The following is a 23688-nucleotide window of genomic DNA, read 5'->3' on the forward strand; positions in this document are numbered from 1 at the left end:
ATTTCGTTCGCGAACGACCCATCACTAGTCAGCATGAGGAGACAAAATCAGCTACACATAGCAGAGTTCTGTGATAACAGAGGAAGAAAACTCTCAATCCAGCACTGTCAATTATTTCTAGCAGTCCTCACGATGCAGCGACGTGTCCGCTTTGTTGACTGTAACGTAGGATAAAGAGTAGATACCAGCTAGTTAGCTTGCTCTGACAGTCGGAGTACTAGCCTGTGGCTAACAGTTTGCTTCACGCTGTGAACTGAGACGGTAAGTTTTTCTCAGATATTTCTGTGGTGTCACGTTGGCCGCATTGCAACTAGTAAGAGACGGAATTGCTTCCTATATAATCCTAAAAAGACATTAGGTAATATTTTTGGTATTTTTAGCTCCGTGGAGGTGATACTTTCTGTTACAAATACTGCTCACAAAAGGGATCAGTAGCTTTTTCGTACGGCTGACAAAGTCACCAAACTAGCTTTACAAATACTTTACGTTCCATTGTAGCCGATGCGTTTTTTATATAACTGACCTTTTTCTAAAAACTATTAAAACATTCACTAAATTACCTCTTCTGTGTTAACCTAATGTTTATCTAGATTAGTTCATCGGTGTCTCGCTTTTTCTAAACGTGGCCCGGGTCTTTCTCTCTAGTGTCATACGAGTCCCTTTATGTCATTCAACGGATCCGACCTGAGGATCCGACCTCATCCGTTTCATGGGATTTTAAACGGCTATAGCTACAGCCAAGAGTGCTGTTTATGCGGCAGATCCGTAAGTGATCGTCTGTAGGTGTGACAGTATTCAATCAGAATCAGAATCAGAATACTTTATTGATCCCTGGGGGAAATTATTTTTTGTTACAGTGCTCCATTTTAAACCAACATTAAGACAAGACAGACAATACGCTAACTAAGAATAGTACAATATATACATATATATACATACATACATAAGTCACTTATAAATAAATATTTGGAAAAGAAACATGTGTAGCTGTAGCAGCAAACAGTGTGTTAAGTGGATGCGTTGTACAGGGAGATGGCCACAGGCAGGAATGATTTCCTGTGTCGTTCAGTGGTGCTTTTCGGTAATCTCAGTCTCTCACTGAACGTGCTCCTGTGGCTGACCAACATGTCATGGAGTGGGTGGGAGGTGTTATCCAACATTGTCTTTATCTTGGACAGCATCCGCCTCTCCGACACCACCTTGAGGGAGTCCAGCTCCATCCCCACAACATTGCTGGCCTTACGGATCAGTTTATTAAGTCTGTTGGCATCTGCGACCCTCAGCCTGCTCCCCCAGCATGCAACAGCATAGAGGATCGCACTGGCCACAACAGACTCATAGAAAATCCTCAGCATTTTCTGGCAGATGTTGAAGGACCTCAGTCGCCTCGTATTCACTCAAAGCCCAGGAGGGGATAACAGAGATTATACTTAAGTTAAACATTATTTATCCACCAAAACTTGAACTTTAGATATGTTTCCAGCCCATCAACGAAACGAACGTTATTGTAAGCCAAATGAAACTGGGATCATGTTTCAAGCTTCAGCTTCGAACGGCAATGTTTGGACAACCTGATTAGTCCATGCCAGGAAGGAAGTACAGGAACAATTCTCGTCTTGTACAAACAAAGCTTTGTTTTTGATAGGTATGCAGCATAAACCTGTTCGCTGGAACGTTGAAGACAATATAATTACACCGCAAAGCAAGACACGAAGTAGGCAAGTTCTTCATGTTACTCGTATACGGGAGAGAACCGGACAAAGCGCCGTCCCTTCGCTTGACCCCAGTTGCTCTCTCCGTCCTCCCGTACCACTGTCCTTTTATTGAGGTTACATGAATATGCATAGGTTCATTAACATATGACATCTACATACACACAAAGAGTACCTTGCCTGTGTGTGTGTGTGTGTGTGTGTGTGTGTGTGTGTGTGTGTTACTGCTGATCAAAGGGTCATAAAAGCACACAAGCAAACATCCTTGGTCAGGAAGAGGGTAGACTAGACCCCCCCGGTAAGGAAGTCCAGCAGTTCATCTAAACAGAAAAGCACTTAGACTAGAACAGACGTAGCTACGTTAATCCTACCATAAAACAATGAGACAAGATGCGAACTTTTCCCATGCCCCCAAGATGCAGGTGTGCATTCCAGTGTGGAATACACACCAAGCCTCTGTAGCCTGTTAAAGATCACACAACTTATCACTACACAACTTATCACTACACAATTGATTATACACTTCTAAGCATCTATGGTTAAATATTTCTAAGCATAAATGACAATCAACCATACAAAACCTATCAGTTTTGTTTCCACTTTTTGTCTAGTAAATGTACCAGAATTGGAAGCACCAATTGCATGTCACAAAATTCGTTTAGTTTTTGTAAAGCTGCAGACCAGCTGTGCACATGGAATAACATCACCCTACTGTCTTTTTCTGACAGTTTCAAACCTTGCTATAGAAATAAAAATGGAGATTCACCCTGATGACACATTTTTAAAAACAGGCAAACTTTAAGCTGAGCAATTTTTATATCTGATGTTAAGCCTTTTTTTTTATTTTAGTAAAGCAAAGATAACCCTGACGGATGTCTCGATTTAAAATTAAACACTTTATTGGTAATATAAGGCATCGTGTATGTTTAGTTTTGCATGCGTGTTTGTGTTTGCCCCATACATTAACATAACTGTCATTTCGAGAAGAACTACCCGTCTTTCTCTACTCAGCTTTCGTGATCTTTTTCCTCAAAGCAAAGACTTGGTGGGAAAACCATTGTCTTTCTTGTGTTCTTTTAGGAAACAGTCATGACACATAAACGCAGCCTGTGTTCAGTTTCTCTTGGAGTGGAGGGTATGACCTGCGGCTCTTGTGTCCAGTCCATAGAGCAGCGCATTGGGTCTCTTCCTGGAGTGATGCATATAAAGGTAAACGTGGGCTCTTTAGAGCTGTTTGTGGTGGTTAGTGGGTTTGAATTTTGTTTTAATTAATTTTTAGTTTAAATGTCATGCAGCAGTCTTTGTTGAGGAACTGATAATAACATTTTGCTGACTCAATACTTCCCTCGTGATACTTACTGTTTAACTACAGGATCTGAAATAACTAGATGTTGTAACAGTGGTCAAGTATTTTAAAACCATGTATTAGATCTCATAAAGAAAAAAAGTATATTAACTAAAGGCCTGATTGATACCCTAATCTTACCCCCTCGGGACTCGCTCATCTGATTAAGAACCAAGTAGCATCAATGTAGCCATGAGAGAGGGTTTAATTGCAATAGTTGAGGCCTGCTGTTTTGTTTATTGTGTGTTTACCCCCGAGGCTGAGGGTAAATGAGACGATAATGTAATAGTGTGTTCCAGATAGAGCTCTGCCCTTTGCGGGACTGTGACATCAGCTCAATAAATTCTGTGTGTATCCACAGAAAATGTCATTTGTGTCTTAAGACAGTTTAGGTCCTGGATTATTTTACATTAATCTATACAGACATGATCTGCGAAGAGTAAATAGATTTATTTTATGTTCTTAGTAGAACAGTCATTGTCGGATTAGTGTTTCCCCTTTATTCTGAGAGTAAAGGTTAACCCTGCAGGCAGCCACACTTACTCACTCACTTGCTGGTTAACTTACGGCCAAGTCAGGCGATGCCTTCAATGTGTCACATGTTTCTTTCTTGCTAAAGTGAGAGCTGAGGGGATCATGCTGACAGCACATGCTGTGAGCTTGCCAAAGTCATGCATTTCTTTTCTTTTTTTTGTTTGTTTGTTTTAATAAAGGTTTAGTTCTGAGACAAGACAGTAAAAGCGTTAGGTGATAATAAAATCTAAGGAATCTGTATAGCTACACAAGACCAAAAATATCCCTTTCATAGTATCGGAATTAACTCTGAACCGACATTAAGTGCTTAAGAGTATTACTGGAGGTAAATCTGATTGTTGCTTGAATAAAATAGAAGCCACATCTTAAATGTAGCTATATTGCATATTAAGGTTAAGCTTAGCATTTATTCCAATTTTGTTGACTCCATTTTACATTTTCTCTTTCAACTCCACTTTTGTAGGTGTCTTTAGAGGGCAAGAATGCAACTGTCATATTTGACCCCAGCCATCAGAGCCCAGAGTCTCTGTCAGAGGCCATTGAGGACATGGGCTTTGAATCAAGTTTGCCAGCTTCCAGCAAAGCCACACCAGTCCCTACTGATATCCAGTTGGTCTCCACCTCGGGCATGACACCCACAGCCCAACAGGAAGCATTGAAGAAACTATCACAAATTCAGGGAGTGCTGGATGTCAGAGAGAACCTGCCACAGACGGGCCTCACCGTCACCTTTGTTCCCTCCCTGACGTCCACGCAGCAGCTTAGTGAGGCGGTGGCCAGCGTAACACCGCCGGACATCTCCACACCGAGCAGCCCTTTGCAAAAAGACCCCACCTCCTCTCCATCTCAGACCACGCGAGGTGGAGCGGCCATCCTTAAGCTGCGCATTGAAGGAATGACCTGTCACTCCTGTATTACCACTATTGAAGGAAAGATTGGTAAACTCAAAGGGATTCAAAAGATCAAAGGTGATGTACTCGACCCATTTGCAAATTTGCAGTCATATATAACTTTACAGCCTGAGCTGGAAGAGATGTTGTAGCGCGACTGCTGAATTGCACGTCCTACATCTCAGGTGTCATGTCATTGTGGATCAGCGAGGCTGTCTTTAGGTTCAGCAAGTAGAGATTGTTTAGTACGATATGATTATGACTCATGAAATCCCGTTTGGTTGGAAAGAATGACTTGTAGACGGGATTATGGTGGTTGAGTGCAGCATGATCCCTGCGTTCAATGTGGTTGTTTGCACAGCCTGTCAGTGTACTGTTTGCTCTGTCAAATTTGTTTCAAACTGACGCAAAAAGGGAAGTTTTATAGTAATGATGACATTTATTTTCCTTTATAAAAAGAACAGAAAAAGTTATGCGTATTTGAAATTTTTCGAAGTCAGTTTTTAACTGTTGTAGTTTGTTGCCCTGAAGCTCAGTATTGAAGAGGATTCTTTTGTTTTTTTTGCATGGTGTTCATACTTATTAACCCTGGGTTTTTGGCATAAGACAACTCCGGACATGTAAAATCATTCAAATATTTTGTGAGCTAAAAATATCTTTTGGGCTCACCTATTCTTTTTGCAGTCGTTCATACAGGATGTGTAGTTTAACTTTCTGATGTTTTGGATCCAAATAAACAGATCTGACCAATCAGATCAGTATATTTGGCAACAAGTGCCATCATGGCTAAACACTGCTCCGGCTCATAATCGTCTCTCTGAAATGAAATTATCTCTCCCTCTTCAAGCGTGGTCCCATTTCTGATAAAAGAGCTCAAAGTGCCCCACTGACATCCTGAAATATGTACGAAAGCGAGCGTGATACAGTTTTAACTTCTAGATCAAAGCGTAAAATTGTCCTTGCTGCTGCTTTCTTGTGAGAATTTGATGAACCCAAAATCTCTGTTTCCTTCTTTTCTTGTTTCAGAAACATCAGGATGAACTTTTTTTTTTTTTTTTTTTTTTTTGTCACAGTCAGTGTTTTTTGTTTTTTGTTTTTTTGTTTTTTTTGAGGACGAATGCTCCACAAAAAATATAATGTGTTTGGTTTGTATGTAGGCCAAGTTCAGATCTGGAATTTTGTGTTGTTTTTATGCAACATGTTCAGTGTGTAACAGCCTTCAGAGTGAAGTAAAGGCTTTGTCTCCTGAAGCTTTAAGCTGGACCATCAAAATGATCTCACATCGATTGTATCTCGTGTGTCTGATTCTCTGCCAACATCTTTGTCCTTGTTTCACACACAGTGGCTTCCGCTTCTTGTCAAAGAATTTCATTTGTTTTTATTTGCTTTGTGCTTCTGTTTTAACTTTCCTGTTTCCATCTCTTCCACAGTTGTTTTAGAGTCTCAGGAAGCTACACTCGTCTACCTGCCTTGCCTCCTCACTGTCCAAACCATCATTGATCAAATTACTGTGGTTGGATTCAAGGCCTTTGTGAAGTCTAAGCCCCGCCCCCTGCAGCTGTCCCCCAGTGAAATGGAGCGCTTTGTTGATTCTCAAAAACAAACAATTTCGTCGCCATCTGAGACTTCGGAGGAGACTGAAATCTTCATAGACACCACGCTCGTCGCGCTTAGGGTCAAAGGCATGCACTGCCGTTCCTGTGTGGTCAACATTCAGGACAATATCTCAGTGCTGCCTGGTGTGTCTTCTGTGGAGGTGTCTTTGGAGAATGAGAAGGCCTCCATCTGCTATGACCCCCAAACGGTCACAGTGACTCAGCTGCAGCAGGCAATTGAAGCACTGCCTCCAGGAAACTTTAAGACTCAACCGTGGGACTCCTCCGGTCCCCTCAGTCCTGTGTCCACATCACCTGCTCGCACTTTACCACCGTCATCATCATGGCCTACAGGAGCAAACCAGGCTAAACCTGCTGTCTTGCAGCCTTGTTTTAATCAGCCACTGGGATCTGTGGTGAATATCCACATTGAGGGCATGACATGCAACTCCTGTGTTCAGTCCATTGAAGGCATGATCTCCCAAAAGAAAGGGGTCATGTCAGCCGAGGTCTCTCTGACTGATCACCAGGGGATCTTTGAGTACGACCCTCTGCTGACCACACCAGAGGAGTTGAGGGAGGCCATAGAGGACATGGGCTTTGATGCCTTTCTGCCTGGTAAGAGGACCGATTATGTTGGCATTTAATTACCCACATGGTTTCAGGCCCAGAGCAGTTTTATTTTTAGAGGCTAGTGAGCAAAATTAGCATCATTAATGAAGAAATCTTCTTGTAAACAGAGACCAACTCTCTGCTGCCTGCGCCACATCCTCTTTCATCGAAGTCTTCAAGTATAGCACCTGTCAAAGGTAAAGAGGTGGACAGTGACCACCACAAAGAAACCCCACAGGGACTTAGTGGAGAAACCAACTCTAAATGCTACATCCAGATCGGCGGGATGACCTGTGCTTCCTGTGTGTCAAACATTGAGCGAAATCTCAAGAATGAACCTGGTGTGTTAAAGTTTTTTGGGTTTTCTTTTTTTTTTGATAGGATAATTTTTTGTTTTTCCTTAGGAAATAAAGAGAATATCTGTAATGTTGTGCAGGTATCTACTCTGTTCTGGTGGCACTAATGGCGAGTAAAGCAGAGGTCCGTTATGACCCTGAAGTCACCGATCCTATGAAGGTAGCCGAGTGCGTGAAGGAGCTGGGCTTCACCGCCTCTGTTATGGAGAACTATGAAGGTTCAGGTGGAAACGTTGAATTAGTGGTGAGTCACTGTGAGGCTGCATTGACTTTATGTTCTTTAATGCATGCATGCAAAACCATAAACAAACATTTCTCAATAAGGATTCACTAGATGAGGTGCATTCCTCCCCTCATATTCTCATTATTTTCTACCTCTTCATCTGCTTGTCTGCTCCTCTTCACCTTCTTTCAGGTCAGGGGAATGACGTGCGCTTCTTGTGTTCACAAAATTGAATCCAACCTCACGAAAGAAAAGGGGATTATCTATGCCTCTGTTGCCTTGGCAACCAACAAAGCACACATTAAATTCGACTCTGAAGTTATTGGACCACGAGACATCATCAAGCTGATTGAGGTATTATGCCTTCCTCTGTTTATTTATGCATGTGTTCAGTTATACTTTTACTAATTCATTGGTCTGGATAAAAGTCTTTAAAGGCCTCATCAGGAGTTTGTTTTCTGTAGAATCTAGGGTTTGAAGCGTCTTTGGTAAAGAGGGACCGCACTGCCAGCCACCTGGACCACAGCAAAGAGATACGACAGTAAGCAGCATTTGGTGTTTGTCAATTTAAAAACCTGTTGTTTGTGTAGTTATGTATGTTACCATACTGTGTTGGGACATGAGTCTGGTGTTCAAACTCTTTTTCTTTTTCCTTTTTGTTCATCTGAATGTTGGCTTGATCGTTTATCTGACTTTCCTAAGAAAAATCTTTTTGTAGAGTGAAGTGCTTAGGCCATTATAGGCAGTAAAATGTAAACTTATCAGAGAGTGATACTAGGGATTGAAAGTAATCAGTTAGTGAGGTATGTTGAGCGTGAAGCTAGTTGTCAGTGTCACAAATGTAGCTCTCTTTGTACCCAATAAGGTAATCGAGCTAAGTTAAGCTGCACATGTAATATGCTTCAGAGGAGGTTATTTTCATATTCAGCTCTAAAAAGCACTCTCAGCTGAGGGAAAACATTTCATATGCAAGGCCACGAAGGCCAAGTCCACTTGGAGGGTGCATGCGTAATTAAGCATTGTAGTGTCGTGTCTTGCTGCAGGTCATGGGACAGAGCCCTGTTTTTAGTCCCTCTCTTATTTACGTCCTTCAGATCCAAGCGACCTCTCGCATGCCCATGGGAGCAGAAGCTGTAACACTGACCTTACACTCAGCTGCACATGCATTCATTTGAAAATTGGGGGGCAAAATTGAGGATACGGTACAATGTGTCGTACGTGGAGCATATAACTGTCATTTTTCTTTATTCAAATTTTTTATGTTTTTGAAGCCATTTACTTGATTTGCACTATTTTAAATAATATCATGTGCCATTTTATAAAAAGCTGTTTAAAAAATAATACTACTAATAAGACCTGCAAACCTGTGGTTTCTACAAGCATCCAAAAATGCTGTCAGAGATCAAATATTTCAGGAGAGGTGGGAATCACCAGACACCTCATGATACGATGTTATCATACTACTTCATTTACTATTTCATATTATTGCACTTTTTAACATTTTGAAATATGCTGAGTATTGCAGTAACAATTATTGCGATTTGTCACCTGTTCTTTCATCAGCAGAGGTAAACTTTATTATCTGTTTTATCTAAAATAATGTTATCTCACTTCATTTATTTATTTAGGTTTTCCTCCAAATAGACTGTTAACCGTACAACACTGGCTTGAAAGCCAGGCATAAGTGGCGTCATAAGACCGGGTCAGTCTGGTATCAGTCTTATATCAGACCCCATTCAACTGCAGGCTGATATCATTCTGCATTTGTATGGGGTCAAGCTGGCAATAACATGCTATCTGTGAAGTGTGATAAGTGGTTGCACTAAAGATAGAAATATTTACACATTCAGCAGAAATGTAACTGACATTGATACTCAGTGGCCTTCCTGTACTATAGGAACATAATCAGACTGATGGCAGCATGTTGGCATCTGTCTGCATTTATAAATTAGACTGCAGTTATTGTCAAACCTTCAACAATCTCTCTGAGTGATTCCAGTCAGTTCAAGTCAGACTGTGACCAGGCGACCTGTTCACTCAACTTTCGATCTAAAGTCATTGTGAGTGTGTAAGACCTTCAAGCTCTGAGCAACCCTTTCTATTCTATTTTATTTTATTTAACTTGTGTGGCTGAGCCATTAGCTTGGTGTGAATTAGGAGGTTGCTTTGTCAAGCTAAATGTTACCAGTGTTTAACGGTTTTTGAGTTGAGATGATTTAATGTAAGTTGGCTCGACTAACATTATCTCAGGGTTTTGGTGCATGAGATTAGCCCTGTTGTTTGTAGTATTCCCAGAGCATTTATATTTATTTAATAAATATCATTATAATATCGCCCCACAAAATATTGCTCCAAATGTGTATGAATGTAGTTTTGTTTAGTCATACTGGCTGTGAGAGAGTTGTGTCTTGGTTCTTTTTGTTATGATTATTAAAGTCAGCATATGTTTGCTTTGTCGTTTTAAAAAAAACCTGTTACTAAGTGAATATTATCTTCCCTTGCTAAGGTGGAGGAAGTCTTTCCTTGTGAGCTTGGTTTTCTGTGTGCCTGTGATGGGTATGATGATCTACATGATTATTATGGACCACCAGATGACAGTTTCACATCATCACAACAATACGGCAGAGGACCGCAACCGCTACCACTCCACCATGTTTCTGGAGAGACAGCTGCTCCCAGGCCTCTCCATCATGAACCTCCTCTCCTTCCTGTTTTGTGTGCCTGTACAGGTAAATCACAGGGATTAACTTCACTCCCAGGAAACATGATAGGGAACTTTTAGTAGTAGTAGTCGTAGTAATAGTAGTATAAATTTTTGCCCTCAGGAGAGAAAAGTCGTGGAGTCATATTAATGATTTCTGTTTTGTTTGTTTTTTTCTCTCTCCTTAGTTTATTGGAGGTCGCTACTTCTACGTTCAAGCCTGGAAAGCCGTGAAACACAAGTCTGCGAACATGGATGTGCTAATTGTTCTGGCCACTTCCATAGCCTTCACCTACTCATGCGTTGTCCTAATTGTGGCCATAGCGGAGAAGGCAAAAGTCAATCCCATCACGTTCTTCGACACACCGCCTATGCTCTTTGTCTTCATCTCTCTGGGACGCTGGCTGGAACAGATAGCCAAGGTTTAGCTCATATTTATTAATATCTGTGACATTTCAAGTAACTTTACTTTTTTGAAAAGTCTGCAAATCGACACACATGTATAAAAAGTCAAATTGTTTTATGTGCCGTCTTCCAGAGCAAGACTTCTGAGGCTTTGTCCAAACTGATGTCTTTACAAGCCACTGAGGCCACAGTCGTCACTCTCGGCAGTGATAATTCAGTTCTCAGGTACTCCTGGTTCTCTACCCTCACCTTTCACATGTTGACTTGGTTTGAAATGACAACATAATGAAATGTTTGCAGTTAGAGTACCTGTTGAAATAGACAACAGCATAACAAAGGGTGTATAAAAAAACAGCAGGGGAGTTTCCAGAGTTAGTGTCAGATTTAATTGACAATTTTGACCTTGTGTGTCTTCTAACAGCCTTTCCTAAACAGTTTAGTATCATTATTATTATTAATAATCTTACTATTTTTTTTCAGTGTCAAAAATGAATTTGTTTTTAGTATTTGACATTATTTTATGTTTGTGTGTTGCAGTGAGGAGCAGGTGGATGTGGAGCTGGTTCAGAGGGGTGATATAGTCAAAGTCGTTCCTGGGGGAAAGTTTCCAGTCGATGGGAGGGTCATTGAAGGACATTCCATGGCCGATGAGTCCCTCATCACAGGTTGGTCGTCATTAATTGTAGGACCTGTATCTATGCATGGACTGGTGCTGGATGTCTATAAAAAGTGTTAATAGGTCACTTATGCTCATCGTGGGCATGAATCTCATGGTCATTTGGGGCTTTTAATCATTTCTTTGAAATCTTATTTTTCTAGGGTGGAATGATTGTACAGGATACATCTTTTATTACTTTAAAAAGACAAGAATTTGGTTCATAAATTTAGATTTATTTTGGATTTTCTCTAATCTAGAATTAATATTTACCGTATTTCCCGGACTACAAAGCGCACCTGAATATTAGCCGCACAAGCTAAAATCAGGGGAAAATCCTGTTTTGTACATACATTAGCCGCACCTGACTAAAAGCCGCAGGTGTTTCAATGTTGACTTATCATATGTAAGAGAATATGCACAAAGGGAATTGTCAGGAAAGAGATGGCTGTTTGGAGACACACCCCTTTTATTAATATTTTGAAAAACAAGTTATGGGTACATATTTGCACATGTAGTACATAACAGTAACCTACAGCACACCAGAAAAATAGATTCGGACTACCTTTTAGGCTCAGGTGCAGTGACACAGCTTTAACAAGAAGAAAAGTCAGTCATTCACCACCATCTTTCTCTTCTTCCTGCGCTCTAAAACCACCAAAGTCCTCTTCTCCAATGTCGGAAACGAACAGGCTCAGGATGGCTTCGTCATCCACTCTCAGCTTCTCTCCTTCGTTATCACTTTCAAAACCAAAGAAATCCTCGTTGTCAGTGTCAGAGTCGAACACCCTCAGAAGGGCCGTGGCGGTGTCCTCCTCTCCATCATGCAGCAGTCCAGCCCTTCAAAATCCGTTGGTGATCGTGGATGTTTTCGCACTTTTCCACGCTGTCAGAATCCACCGGTGGAGTTGGGCATAACTTGCTTTTCGCAAGTTTATCGCCGCTCGTCATCCACGCCTCCCGCTGAACGCGTAGCGCTACTTTGAAGTTTGTTTTTCGCGCTACTTCGTACGGCACTACGTTGCCTGGCGGACGGACATGTGACTAACATACCACTCTTGAACCCCGATCCTTCCGCCAGGCAACGTAGTGCCGTACAACAGCGGAACAAACAAAACAAATCGTCTTACGATATCACAAAAATCATGGAAAATCCATAGAAAAGCCGCAGGGTTCAAAGCTTGTGCAAAAAGTAGCGGCTTATAGCCCGACAATTACGGTAGTTCTTTCAGCCAGTTGCACCTCACCAGGTGCCTTTGGTAGCCATCAACAACCTTGACATAATTCTTCCTGGGCATTTGACCTCTCTTGGCAGAATTGGTAGAGTTCATTTAAATTAGTTTGTTTCTTGGCACAGACCTGACTTTTAAGCGTAATGCAAAAAATTCTAATAGGGTTGAAGTTGAGACTTTGAGAAAAAACAATTTCAGAAGCTTAATGTTAGCCTGCTTCATTCATTCCAGAAGCAGTTTTGTTGTGTGTTTCTGGCTGTTGATTTCAGGGGAAGGTGAAGAATTCCTTTATTGTTATTTTATTATTGTTACATGGCATCCACTGACAACAAACAGCCCAGAGCACGATGCTACCATCACCATGCTTGACAGTGTTCTTAGATGCGAAAGCCTTATCTTTTCTCCTCCAAACATAACTCTTGTCAAGGTGGTCAAATAGCTCAGTCTTTGTCTTGTCCGACCTTAAAACCTTTCTCCAGAAGGCCAAAAGCATCTGGTTGGAGTGCAACTTGCTATGGGAACCAAACCAAATATTAGTGGGTGTGTTTTGTTTATTTTTTTTCTTACCTGTACTGCAGCTTTTTGACCAGCTATTGCTTTATGACTCCAGGTGAGGCCATGCCAGTGACGAAGAAGCCCGGGAGCTCGGTGATTGCAGGCTCCATTAACCAGAACGGCTCTCTGCTCGTCAGTGCTACACATGTTGGCATGGACACTACGCTGTCTCAGATTGTCAAACTAGTGGAGGAGGCTCAGACTTCAAAGGTGAATTACATGGTTTGGCCTGTGCACTGCATATACCAGCTTTGAGAGTAACGCTGTACAAGTGTTTATGTCTTTACTTTGTGTTTTTAGGCTCCCATCCAGCAGTATGCGGATAAAATTAGTGGCTACTTTGTACCCTTCATTGTTGGCATATCTGTGCTTACCCTGATCGCGTGGATCATCATTGGCTTTTTGAACTTCTCTCTGGTGGAGATGTACTTTCCTGTGAGTTCTTTTCCCTTTTACTTCAGTTTTATGTCATTTTTGTGAATTGGAAAAAAGCTAACATCATTTCCTTCACGCAGGGTTACGACAAATCCATTTCCAGGACTGAGGCTGTGGTTCGCTTCGCCTTCCAGGCCTCCATAACCGTGTTATGCATCGCCTGTCCCTGTTCCCTTGGCTTGGCAACCCCGACAGCTGTCATGGTGGGCACAGGGGTCGGAGCCCAAAATGGCATCCTGATAAAGGGGGGAGAGCCACTTGAGATGGCGCATAAGGTGTGTTAATGATGATTTTCTGACACCTCTGTGTTAGCCAGGCGGTTATATATGAGAAAGCATCTGTTAGTTTTAACACATTGAATAAAATTATAATTATATAAATGCAGGCAGATATCAGATGGGTGAGACTGAATGCATTAAATTTGATTTATCGATGTAGTGCCACATGTATGCACTTATTCGATTACGTGACATGCATAGTGATTTATTTCCATCATCTAAAATGAGGTTTTTAGACCTCACAAGTGCATTTACTGTATTTTTGTTTTAGTGGGTTATTTTCACCTCTCAAGTATGATCCTCCTGAAAACCAGCCTATTCATTTATGTCTTCTGTAATGGACATTTTGTTGTTGGTCTATATCTTTTGACTTATTTGAGCTACCCTACTAAGTCCTGATGTACTAAATAGAGGACATCCTGGGTTTTCCACTGATATGTCATGTGTTTGAGTGGCCTCTTTTAGCTTCAAAGAGGAAGGAAATCACAAAAAACATGTCAAACAAAAAATGTTCAATGGGAAGATTCCCCCCCCAGTTTTCAGGAGGTTATCAGGGTATTATCATCACCCTGTTATGTCTGTGAATGCGATAACTCGAATGAGGAGTTTTAAATTCATGCCATAGGTGTATCTACTAAAAATCTCAGTTTACAATCTCAGTGACCGCATGATCAAGGTCAGAGTTCTCTGAGAACAAGGTGCTGTAGGATTTTGAAATTGATACAGTAGGTATATCTACTAGAAGCCTGAGGGGTAGCACTGGGGGTGCCAGTATTTTTATATTGTAGTTTTCTGTTTCATGAATTGTAATAATTTTTCCACATTCTTTAATTTGCTTGAGAGCTGTTATTCTGAAAAGAAATTCCCATCTCCTGCTTTAATCGTTAAAAAATATTAAAAAAAAATCTTAAAGACTGTTAAAGATGAGACACATGAATAAATAATTAAATTCTCGATGCTGGAGGTGATAAACGTCTTTTATATTTAGATATCATTTCTGGGGTCACAAAGTAAATAACTTATAATATTATCTTTCATATGCAGGTTCAGTCTGTGGTGTTTGACAAGACCGGCACCATTACATACGGGGCCCCAAAGGTTGTTCAAGTAAAGATCGCGGTGGAGGGGAATAAGATGCCTCGCTCCCGCCTGCTGGCCATTGTAGCCACAGCTGAGAACAACAGTGAACACCCGCTCGGAGCCGCTATTACCAAATACTGCAAACAGGTTTGCCTTTCATCAGATTTGACCCCACGGTGAGATGAATGATAATCTACAGTATGTATATGTGGAAGATGTTGATCCATTGTTATTTGCGTGCAGGAGCTTGGCACAGAGTCTCTTGGCACGTGCGTGGACTTTCAGGCGGTGCCGGGCTGTGGCATCCGATGTCAGGTGAGCAACACAGAGAGTCTGCTGAAGCAGTTGGACAGTGACAGCGAGGACAACAACCAGCGCAACAGTGTCCTAGTCCAGATCAGCGACAGCCGGACATGCACCAGCTCCCATCCACTCATCATGGACCCACAGCCGCAAAGTATGTTTGGAAGTGCATTCCTACTGCACGATTACAGTTGCTGTAAAGTTGTGTTTCACTTGCTTTTATGCCTTCTTGCTGTTGTTTGCAGGCCTGCTTCAGACAGCCACCTATGTAGTCCTGATTGGGAACAGGGAGTGGATGAGGAGGAACTGCCTGCAAGTCGCACCTGAAATCGACGAAGCCATGATCGAGCACGAGCGCAGAGGACGCACTGCTGTTCTGGTGGCCGTAGACGGTGAGTAGCAATGTTAAAATTGACTCTTTTCTCTCACTTTCTGACTGCTTGAAACTTAAAAACCTTTTTTTCTGTGCATAGACCTGCTGTGTGCAATGATAGCCATAGCAGACACAGTGAAACCAGAGGCTGAGTTGGCGGTCCACACGCTGACCAACATGGGTCTGGAAGTTGTGCTGATGACTGGAGACAACAGCAAGACAGCTCGGGCTATTGCTGCTCAGGTAAGCAAAGCAGACGAATGAAGAGCTGATTAATACTGATGCTATCATTAGACTTTTGTTACTAGATGGTGAAGTTGTAACAGAGATGATGGCTTCGATTTTTTTGCTTTTCTGCTTTAATGTCATATTAAGCTGGAAACCCAACACGTGTTTGATTTCTGAGCTCATCATTCTGCTTTTTGTCCACCAGGTCGGCATCAGGAAAGTGTTCGCTGAGGTGCTGCCCTCCCACAAGGTGGCCAAAGTGGAACAGCTGCAGCAGGCGGGAAAGAGGGTCGCCATGGTGGGTGACGGCGTCAACGACTCGCCCGCTCTGGCCATGGCTGACGTGGGCATCGCCATAGGAACCGGGACAGATGTGGCCATAGAGGCCGCAGATGTGGTGCTGATCAGGGTGAGAATCTGATCCGACAAAGGTGTCTGTTTTGTAACATGAAAGCGGCACAGATGATATTTAGGATGATGTGAATCGCATGCAGACAACACAACAGGTCACCGGTGACTCTCCAACTTGAGAAACAAAAGTCTAACATAAAAAACCTTGTAGACTGAAATAAAAACAGTTGATCTGTTTTGTTTTTTTGTTTGTTTTTTAAAGCTTTGTGCTGAGAGGATTTTACTTAAAGCATTTCAACTTTTTCCCCTTTTTGCCACAAATTGCTATTAACGCCCTGCTCATTTACCCAGTGTTGTTCTCTTGTCTTCAGAATGACCTGCTGGATGTGGTCGGCAGTATTGACCTCTCTAAAAAGACCGTCAAGAGGATCAGGATCAACTTTGTCTTCGCTCTTATCTACAACCTGGTTGGAATTCCTATTGCTGCTGGTAGGTTCTTTGGTGGGCTGAATGCAGAGTGAGGTCATCCACTTTTTTAGTATCATAGTGAAATCACTTTGAGCTCTGTGGAAATACGAACCTCATCTATTTACAGGGGTGTTCCTTCCCATCGGCCTGGTGTTACAGCCGTGGATGGGCTCTGCTGCCATGGCGTTGTCATCAGTCTCTGTGGTTTTGTCCTCGCTTCTACTTAAATGGTAATGAAATATTTGGGGTTTTGTTGAAGTATTTTGTGTGTATTTTGTGTTAATTCATAAAAACTTCTGTCCATTTTATCCCCTTCATCTTTATGTAGTTACACTAAACCCACTGCAGAGAAGCTGGAGGCCAGACTGGGTACCAGCAGGCGTCAGGGCAGCCTGTCTGACGTCAGCGTCCACATCGGCATGGGTGAGATGCGTCGCCCGTCCCCCAAACTTAGTCTGCTAGACCGCATCGTCAACTACAGTCGAGCCTCAATCAACTCGCTGCGCTCTGACAAGCATTCAGTCAACAGCTTCGTGCTCGGTGACCCCGACAAACACTCGCTGCTGGTCGGGGACGCTGCGAGCCACGAGGATGACTTGTGTTGAATCTGAGGAGCTTACAATAGAAAGTGCGTTTATTCCAGGCTGGGCCATGCTAAGTCAAAAGGGTTACATTGAATAATGGCCCTTCCATCTGCTGTAGGTGCCCTCAGGCCAGCACTGTTTACGTGAAGAAAGCTTTCCCTTGTTTTCTTTTAGCCCAACCCACTGATCACACTCTTCAGACTATGATGAGATGGGTTTTGTTGAGGTTACGCTCTTGGGGACACTCTTAGACAAACTCATTGACACTACAATCCACAACTCTCCCGTGTCAGCTTCTTCAGAGCCATGAAGCAGGTGCCACATCCAGGAAGCAGAGCTGTGATCATCGTTGCAACTTTACAATCTTGAACATCTATCCAAAGACATTTAAACAGTGGTGCCCTTCCTAAGAGTGGACAGAGTAGAGTTTTATTTTAGTTAATCTCCCTAAATGGAAAAGTGTTGTATAATTATATTCCAAACTATTTATACTATTATTTATCTATTTTTTTTTCACTACATCAATGTAAAACATGAAGTTCTTGAATCCAAATGTAAATTATGATTTTGACGTTCCCAAAAAATGTGTGATTGCTTAGAAAAGTTATGCATAAAAACTTTATAACAAGCTGCAAAAGGGATTGTTAAGCAAAACTAAGGAGTGAGATGTGAATGTCAGTGTTACCTAAAGTGCCAGTTGAAGTGCCACCCGGCAATTCCAACACATTCCAAAGATAGCAGCATTCAGAGGTTATCTTGGACTTGATCTTCACAAAGTGTGAGCAGAGGTCTGCTGAAGGTCGATTTAAGCTCTAGTTTCAGCATGCGTCAACTCGCTCCAGCTGTAGTCAGTCATCTGTCAATGTATGTGAAGATTGTTTGTTTGCTGTTGCAGTGAAGCAGAAGTTGTTACATGGATTATGATGTTCTTGGATGTCTTTGAGTTGTTGCAATTAGGCTTGTGTTTTGAAATGGCTGAACTCTAAATGCCGTCGTGTCCATCCTTGTGTCTGCAGTAAGCAAGGTTGTGTTACTGTCGTTAATGCAAGGCTGTCACTTTCTCAGCTTTTTTTCTTTCCTTTTTAATAGGATTGATGCTGTTGCACTTGATCAGAGACTCAGCACGAACAGAGTAAACACAGCTGTGTCCCAGCAGTCCGCCAAACAAGTTACTGAGAAGCAAACGCTAGAATAATAGTAATAGTTCAGTACTATTTAGATCCCACCAGATTTGAGGAGGATGCTGAACAGCCACTGCTGTTGTGAATCATTAGAAAACAGTTGAGCTATTTTGGTTTCCGAATTATTTCTCTCTTGCTTTTCCTCCTGATGAGAAGTACATCAGCACGTCCTGCCACTTCCCCATGATGCACTCTGGTCTGGTCAGTTCTGCCAGAATGCTGTTTTTGTGCAATGCCTTTTTCAAGTGTCCATAAGGCCTCAGATATCTGTGTCCATGTTTGCGTGTTCTTCTGAACATTGTGTGCCTTTTAGAATAAAAATGCTTTCGTAACATCACATTGCTGTTTTTGCTTTAAGCCACTAGATGGCACTGTGGATCAACAACGACCCTCGCTGTGGGATTTTATCAAGTTTATTTCATCTGGTTAGTCAAAACATTACATCACCCCAGTGTACTGCAAAACAATCAGAAAACATTCTTTGTCACAGTATTTTAAAAATTATTAATGCAAGCTATAAATGACTTCCTCTCGAGTTGATTCGTCTCGCTTTGGCTGTGTTGAAATTTCATTTGATTTGGTAAATTGAATTTTCTTAATTGTTAGAGTTAACTGATCAAGCACGGACTGAAATCGGTGTGGTTCTAAAAATGTGCAGCATTTGGAAATCTGCTACAACATTGTGCTTTTCTAGACACACCGCACCGCAAACAGCTGGAATTGGAAAGTGCTACATTCATTCACCATGAACACGAGAATAACAAATTTCACTTCAAATAAACTGGAGAGAGCTCCAGGGCGTCTCTCTGAAAACACTGAAAATCTAGAATTGTAATTTTACAGCGATAAATTCAAAGAGATTACAGAGTTTAAACATTTAAAAACACCTCACAAAAAATTACATCATATGGGAAGGAGTCTGTAAATATTTCAAAAGCATTTAATTTTTGTTGAATGCACGCTGGGTTCCAGAAACACATTTGAGTTGGGTTAAAGGTGTGAGTTTTGTTGCTTTGAGTTAATCTTTGTTCTTTTTTTCTCCCACTCGTGATTTTAAAAATGTCCGGTGATGCGCTTGGCCTGGCACCGAAAGCGAGTTTACAACAGTTTACAGACACATTCTTTTAGACACAACAGGTTAATCAACTGTGTCCAAACACGCGTTATCTGAATCCTGACTGCAGAACAAAAGTACAGAGCGTAAAATCTACCTGCTTTATCAGCTCGCTTGGCTTGAACTTGGTCATGGCATGTGCAGATATGACTGAGGTGCAGATAAAGTAAAAGGGGGCGCTGGAGGTCTTTGCTTCAGATATCTTTTTGGCTGGGAGTTTGTGCATTCCTCAAACTCACCGGACTCGAAATGTGTTACTGTTTGAAGTTTTCAAAGCAGGCAGAGTGTTAGCGAGATGAACCATTTAGGTGTGGCGTTGACAAATAGCATCCATGAGAAGTCTATAACATCTATAACATCTATATCTGACACTCTAAATGCATATAACGATGTAAAAACACTTCTGCCACCTTGTGTTGTTATTAGATCTCTCATACTAGAATTGGGCTTGGTAGAAGTAAGAACCAGCGTGTTTTTTCTGAAATGATTGATATGAATTTAACATTTATTGTCAGTGTTCCTGAACACAGCCTCTGTGTCACTAAAGAGGCAGAAGAATACTTTTCAACAAGCCAGAGAGTGGTTTGTTCACACGTGTCTGGCAATTAGAATAAATAGAACAATAAACACTGATTATTCAGACATGAAATAGCACCGTGCTGGCCTATTATAACATCCCATTTTAAAGGGTGTATCCCTGGAGAAGGCTTGTTTAGTATCACTCATTTGGCAGGTGAGTTAAAGTGAACACCAGGAGGTTGAAATCCTTGACAGAGGTTTAAAAAGTACAGATTTGGCAAATGTAATCAGATCTGACTAGTCAGAATAAAGACCAGAAAAAAGAAAAACCGCCGGGCAGACAGATGTGACAGTGGTTTCATGGCAACATAAGATCAACAAGTCACAGACATTAAAGTAATAAAAACATGGCACAGAAGAAAACCTTACGATGGGCCACTAAACATCTGTCGAGATAAACATCAAACTTTTGATCCCGCTTGGAGAACATCTTCAGCAGTTTCAGTAAAATCTACAATCACTGACAAACGTGAACAGCTCATTACAAAGAGGCTGACAGCGAGGGGGAGTCCTCAGATATCCATCTGGATCGGTGGAGGTGAGGAGAGAAAAACTTAACTTTGGCACACTGAATGAGGAGAGCTGGCAGAGACGTGAGGAGCGAGCCTGCAGCTGTGTTATGGCAGTGTTCGGATGAGGTTGGGCGCTGATTGGGGGGGTTGCACACACTCATAGCCCTTTGTTGAAGTAAACCCTCTCCACTCCTGGGTGGTTGGCACGGATTTTCTCCTGCAGCTCCGGCTCCAAGCGGCTGACTGACATAGAGCTGGATTAGAGGGCAAAAAATAAATAAAAGGGGTTAATGGGTCAAATGCATACAATGTAGGCATGTAATGCATCCTTTTTGGCAGAAAAAGACTCATGCACACTCTGCATATAGTCACATAATAATAAGATGATTTACTACTAATAACTTCAAAATGGTTCACTCACCTTTTCTGAGGGAATAAAGCACAACAGAGTGGTGTGGCAAACACGAGGCTGAAAAACAAGAAACGGAAATGATGAGCTCACGTGTTTTTAAATTAAAGGCCTCTCGAGCTCACCGAGATTCAAACTTAGAGATTTTTAGTAGATACACCTATGGTATCAATTTAAAGCTCTTATGTTGCTTGGTTCTCAAGTTATCACATTTGCAAACTTACGTGTCCACACCGCCTGGCCAGGTGATAACAATGCCCCATCAGCTTAGTATAGATGAGGGGTAACAAAAGCCCCCCAAGAACTATGTCTCAGACTCTGCAGGCCTCAGTCAGCATGTTGAATTTAAGAAGTTCATGACAGCACAATTAGAAAAAGACTGAACGGGTATGGTGTCTTTGGACAGGTTTCCAGGAAAAAGCCCGTTCTCTTTAAAAAGAACATGGTAGCTTAAGTTTGCAAAGTTGCATCTGAATAAACCTCAAGCTTTCTGGAGCAACTCAACCAGAACATACCAGCACACCTGATACCAACTGTCAGGGAGGATGGTGGAGGGCTGATGATTTGGAAAGCCTGTTTTGCAGCATCAGGTTGTAGAAACCCTGCAGTCACTGAGTTAACAGTGAACGCATCTGTATACCAAAGTGTTCTAGAGTCATGTGAAAGTCATGAAAGTCATGTGACAGGACGATAATCCCAAGCACAGAAAAAAGGTGCAATGGCCGAGTCAGAGTCTGACTGAAATACTGTGACATTGTGGCATTAATGAATGCCTGCAAACCTGAATGAACTGAAGCAACGCTGTAGGGAAGAATGGACCAAACTGTTTACATAAACTCACACATTTACACAGACACACTGCTGTGATGGTGGAAGCTTCTATAAAACAAGGTTTACATCATTTCAAAAAATGATGTAAATGTCCATTTATCAGGATCTTATTGAGGGGAGATACTGATATCAGTCTGATACTAATACCAGTGCTGGTACTGAAATTATTTGTATTTTGATCAATCTGTCCACCTATAACTTATAACAGAGGTCTCAATCACGCAGCCTAGGGGGGCAAAAGTATTTGAAATTTAAAAAAAAACAAACAAGACAATATTTGTGGGTGTTTTCTTGTTTGATTCATTGTTTTTTTTTTTTACTACTTGAACACTAAAGTGGCCCTCCAACGAGATGACAGCGGCAGCAGCGGCCCACCGGTCATTTAAGTTTGAGACCCCTGATCTATAACATCACAGGGAGGGGGAACAGCTTTAAACCTGCATTCTATCAGAAGGCCACCAGATGGCGATAGCTCTGATTATACACTGAACAAAAATATAAACGCAACACTTTTGTTTTTGCTCCCATTCCCCATGGGATGGACGTAGAGACCTAAAATTCAATCCAGATACACAATATAACCATCCCTCCCAAACAGTGGTCACAAATCAGTCCAAATGTGTGGTAGTGGGCACATCTGCCATATTGAGATAATCCATCCCACCTCACAGGTGTGCCACATCAGGATGCTGATCTGACATCATGAGTAGTGCACAGGTGTACCTCAGACTGCCCACAACAAAAGGCCACCCAGGAATGTGCAGTTTTGTCTCACAGCAAAATGCCACAGATGCCACAAGCAATGAGGGAGCGTGCAATTGGCATGCTGACAGCAGGAATGTCAACCAGATCTGTCGCCCGTGCATTGAATGTTCATTCCTCAACCATAAGCCGTCTCCACAGGCGTTTCAGAGAATATGGCAGCACATCCAACCGGCCTCACAACCGCAGACCTCGTGTAACCACACCAGCCCAGGACCTCCACATCCAGCAGGTTCACCTCCAAGATCGTCTGAGACCAGCCACCCAGACAGCTGCTGGAACAATTGGTTTGCACAACCAAACAATTTCTGCACAAACTGTCAGAAACCGTCTCAGGGACGCTCAACTGCATGCCCGTCGTCCTCATCGGGGTCTTGACCTGACTCCAGCTCGTCGCCGTAACAGACTTGTGTGGGCAAATGCTCACATTCGATGGCGTCTGGCACGTTGGAGAGGTGTGCGCTTCACGGATGAATCATGGTTCACATTGTTCAGGGCAGATGGCAGCTGAGAATGTCCCAGTTCTTGCATGGCCAGCATACTCACCGGACATGTCACCCATTGAGCATGTTCGGGATGTGCTTGACCGGCGTATACGACGGCGTGTACCAGTTCCCACGAATATCCAACAACCTCGCACAGCCATTGAAGTGGAGTGGACCAACATTCCACAGGCCACAATTGACAATCTGATAGACTCCATGCGACGATGTGTTGCACTGCATGAGGCAAATGGTGGTCACACCAGATACTGACCGGTTCTGGGTCCCCAGACCCCCAATAGCGCAAAAAACTGCACATTCCAGGGTGGCCTTTTGTTGTGGGCAGTCTGAGGTACACCTGTGCACTACTCATGATGTCAGATCAGCATCCTGATGTGGCACACCTGTGAGGTGGGATGGATTATCTCAATATAGCAGATGTGCCCACTACCACACATTTGGACTGATTTGTGACCACTGTTTGGGAGGGATGGTTATATTGTGTATCTGGAATGAATTTTAGGTCTCTACGTCCATCCCATGGGGAATGGGAGCAAAAACAAAAGTGTTGCGTTTATATTTTTGTTCAGTGTAGAAATCTCCATGAAAAGCTTTCATTCTTGACCTCTGTGAACACTGCTGAGTTTATGGGATCAATTACTTCTTTAGGGGCACATCAAATAAAAAAATGAAACCTATTCTGTAAATCTTGGTCGTACCATGTTTCAAAATGGAGGATTACCTAAGATATGGAAATCACACACTCATGAGCTAACTAGTTATCAATCAGAGCCAGAGTCCGTGTCACATCCATTTTCTGGCGAGCAAGATGGCAGCGACAAAAACGTTCATCTCGAAGCTTCAAAATGGGAATCTAGAAACTAACAGGTGATGTCACACCTT

The 23688-nt window shown here is 42.2% G+C and overlaps 2 protein-coding genes across 4 annotated transcripts in view; one reads left to right on the top strand and one right to left on the bottom strand.

Annotated features, from left to right (window-relative positions):
• The window catches only part of atp7a (ATPase copper transporting alpha), a 25019-nt gene continuing 1331 nt past the window's right edge, over positions 1-23688 (top strand). Inside the window, exons 1-23 of one of the 2 annotated variants that reach the window (XM_086311983.1) lie at positions 1-261; positions 2793-2921; positions 4055-4559; positions 5912-6694; positions 6817-7029; positions 7125-7288; positions 7460-7621; positions 7732-7808; positions 9774-9996; positions 10157-10390; positions 10507-10598; positions 10911-11038; positions 12871-13025; positions 13116-13250; positions 13331-13525; positions 14573-14755; positions 14852-15065; positions 15157-15303; positions 15385-15527; positions 15718-15921; positions 16235-16352; positions 16459-16561; positions 16660-16754. In XM_086311983.1, the coding sequence (XP_086168109.1) occupies positions 2802-2921; positions 4055-4559; positions 5912-6694; positions 6817-7029; positions 7125-7288; positions 7460-7621; positions 7732-7808; positions 9774-9996; positions 10157-10390; positions 10507-10598; positions 10911-11038; positions 12871-13025; positions 13116-13250; positions 13331-13525; positions 14573-14755; positions 14852-15065; positions 15157-15303; positions 15385-15527; positions 15718-15921; positions 16235-16352; positions 16459-16561; positions 16660-16754 (4393 nt within the window). In that variant the 5' untranslated portion in view covers positions 1-261; positions 2793-2801. Of the gene's footprint in view, positions 262-2792; positions 2922-4054; positions 4560-5911; positions 6695-6816; positions 7030-7124; positions 7289-7459; positions 7622-7731; positions 7809-9773; positions 9997-10156; positions 10391-10506; positions 10599-10910; positions 11039-12870; positions 13026-13115; positions 13251-13330; positions 13526-14572; positions 14756-14851; positions 15066-15156; positions 15304-15384; positions 15528-15717; positions 15922-16234; positions 16353-16458; positions 16562-16659; positions 20059-23688 lie in introns of those variants that run through there. The other variant, XM_086311974.1, reaches the window with a different exon arrangement.
• The window catches only part of sfxn1 (sideroflexin 1), an 11486-nt gene continuing 6291 nt past the window's right edge, over positions 18494-23688 (bottom strand). For both annotated transcript variants that reach the window (XM_086311996.1, XM_086312005.1), the window contains exons 10-11: positions 20723-20770; positions 18494-20555 (exon numbers count right to left, since the gene is read on the bottom strand). In XM_086311996.1, coding sequence (XP_086168122.1) covers positions 20459-20555; positions 20723-20770 — 145 coding nt within the window. In that variant the 3' untranslated portion in view covers positions 18494-20458. The remainder of the gene's footprint in view (positions 20556-20722; positions 20771-23688) is intronic.

The sequence above is a fragment of the Aulonocara sp. 'chitande type north' Nkhata Bay genome, linkage group LG2 (assembly GCF_057382095.1).
Source record: "Aulonocara sp. 'chitande type north' Nkhata Bay isolate Kocher_YH1m ecotype deep benthic linkage group LG2, A_spYH_male_GT1.1, whole genome shotgun sequence".
Taxonomy (NCBI): Eukaryota; Metazoa; Chordata; class Actinopteri; order Cichliformes; family Cichlidae; genus Aulonocara; species Aulonocara sp. 'chitande type north' Nkhata Bay.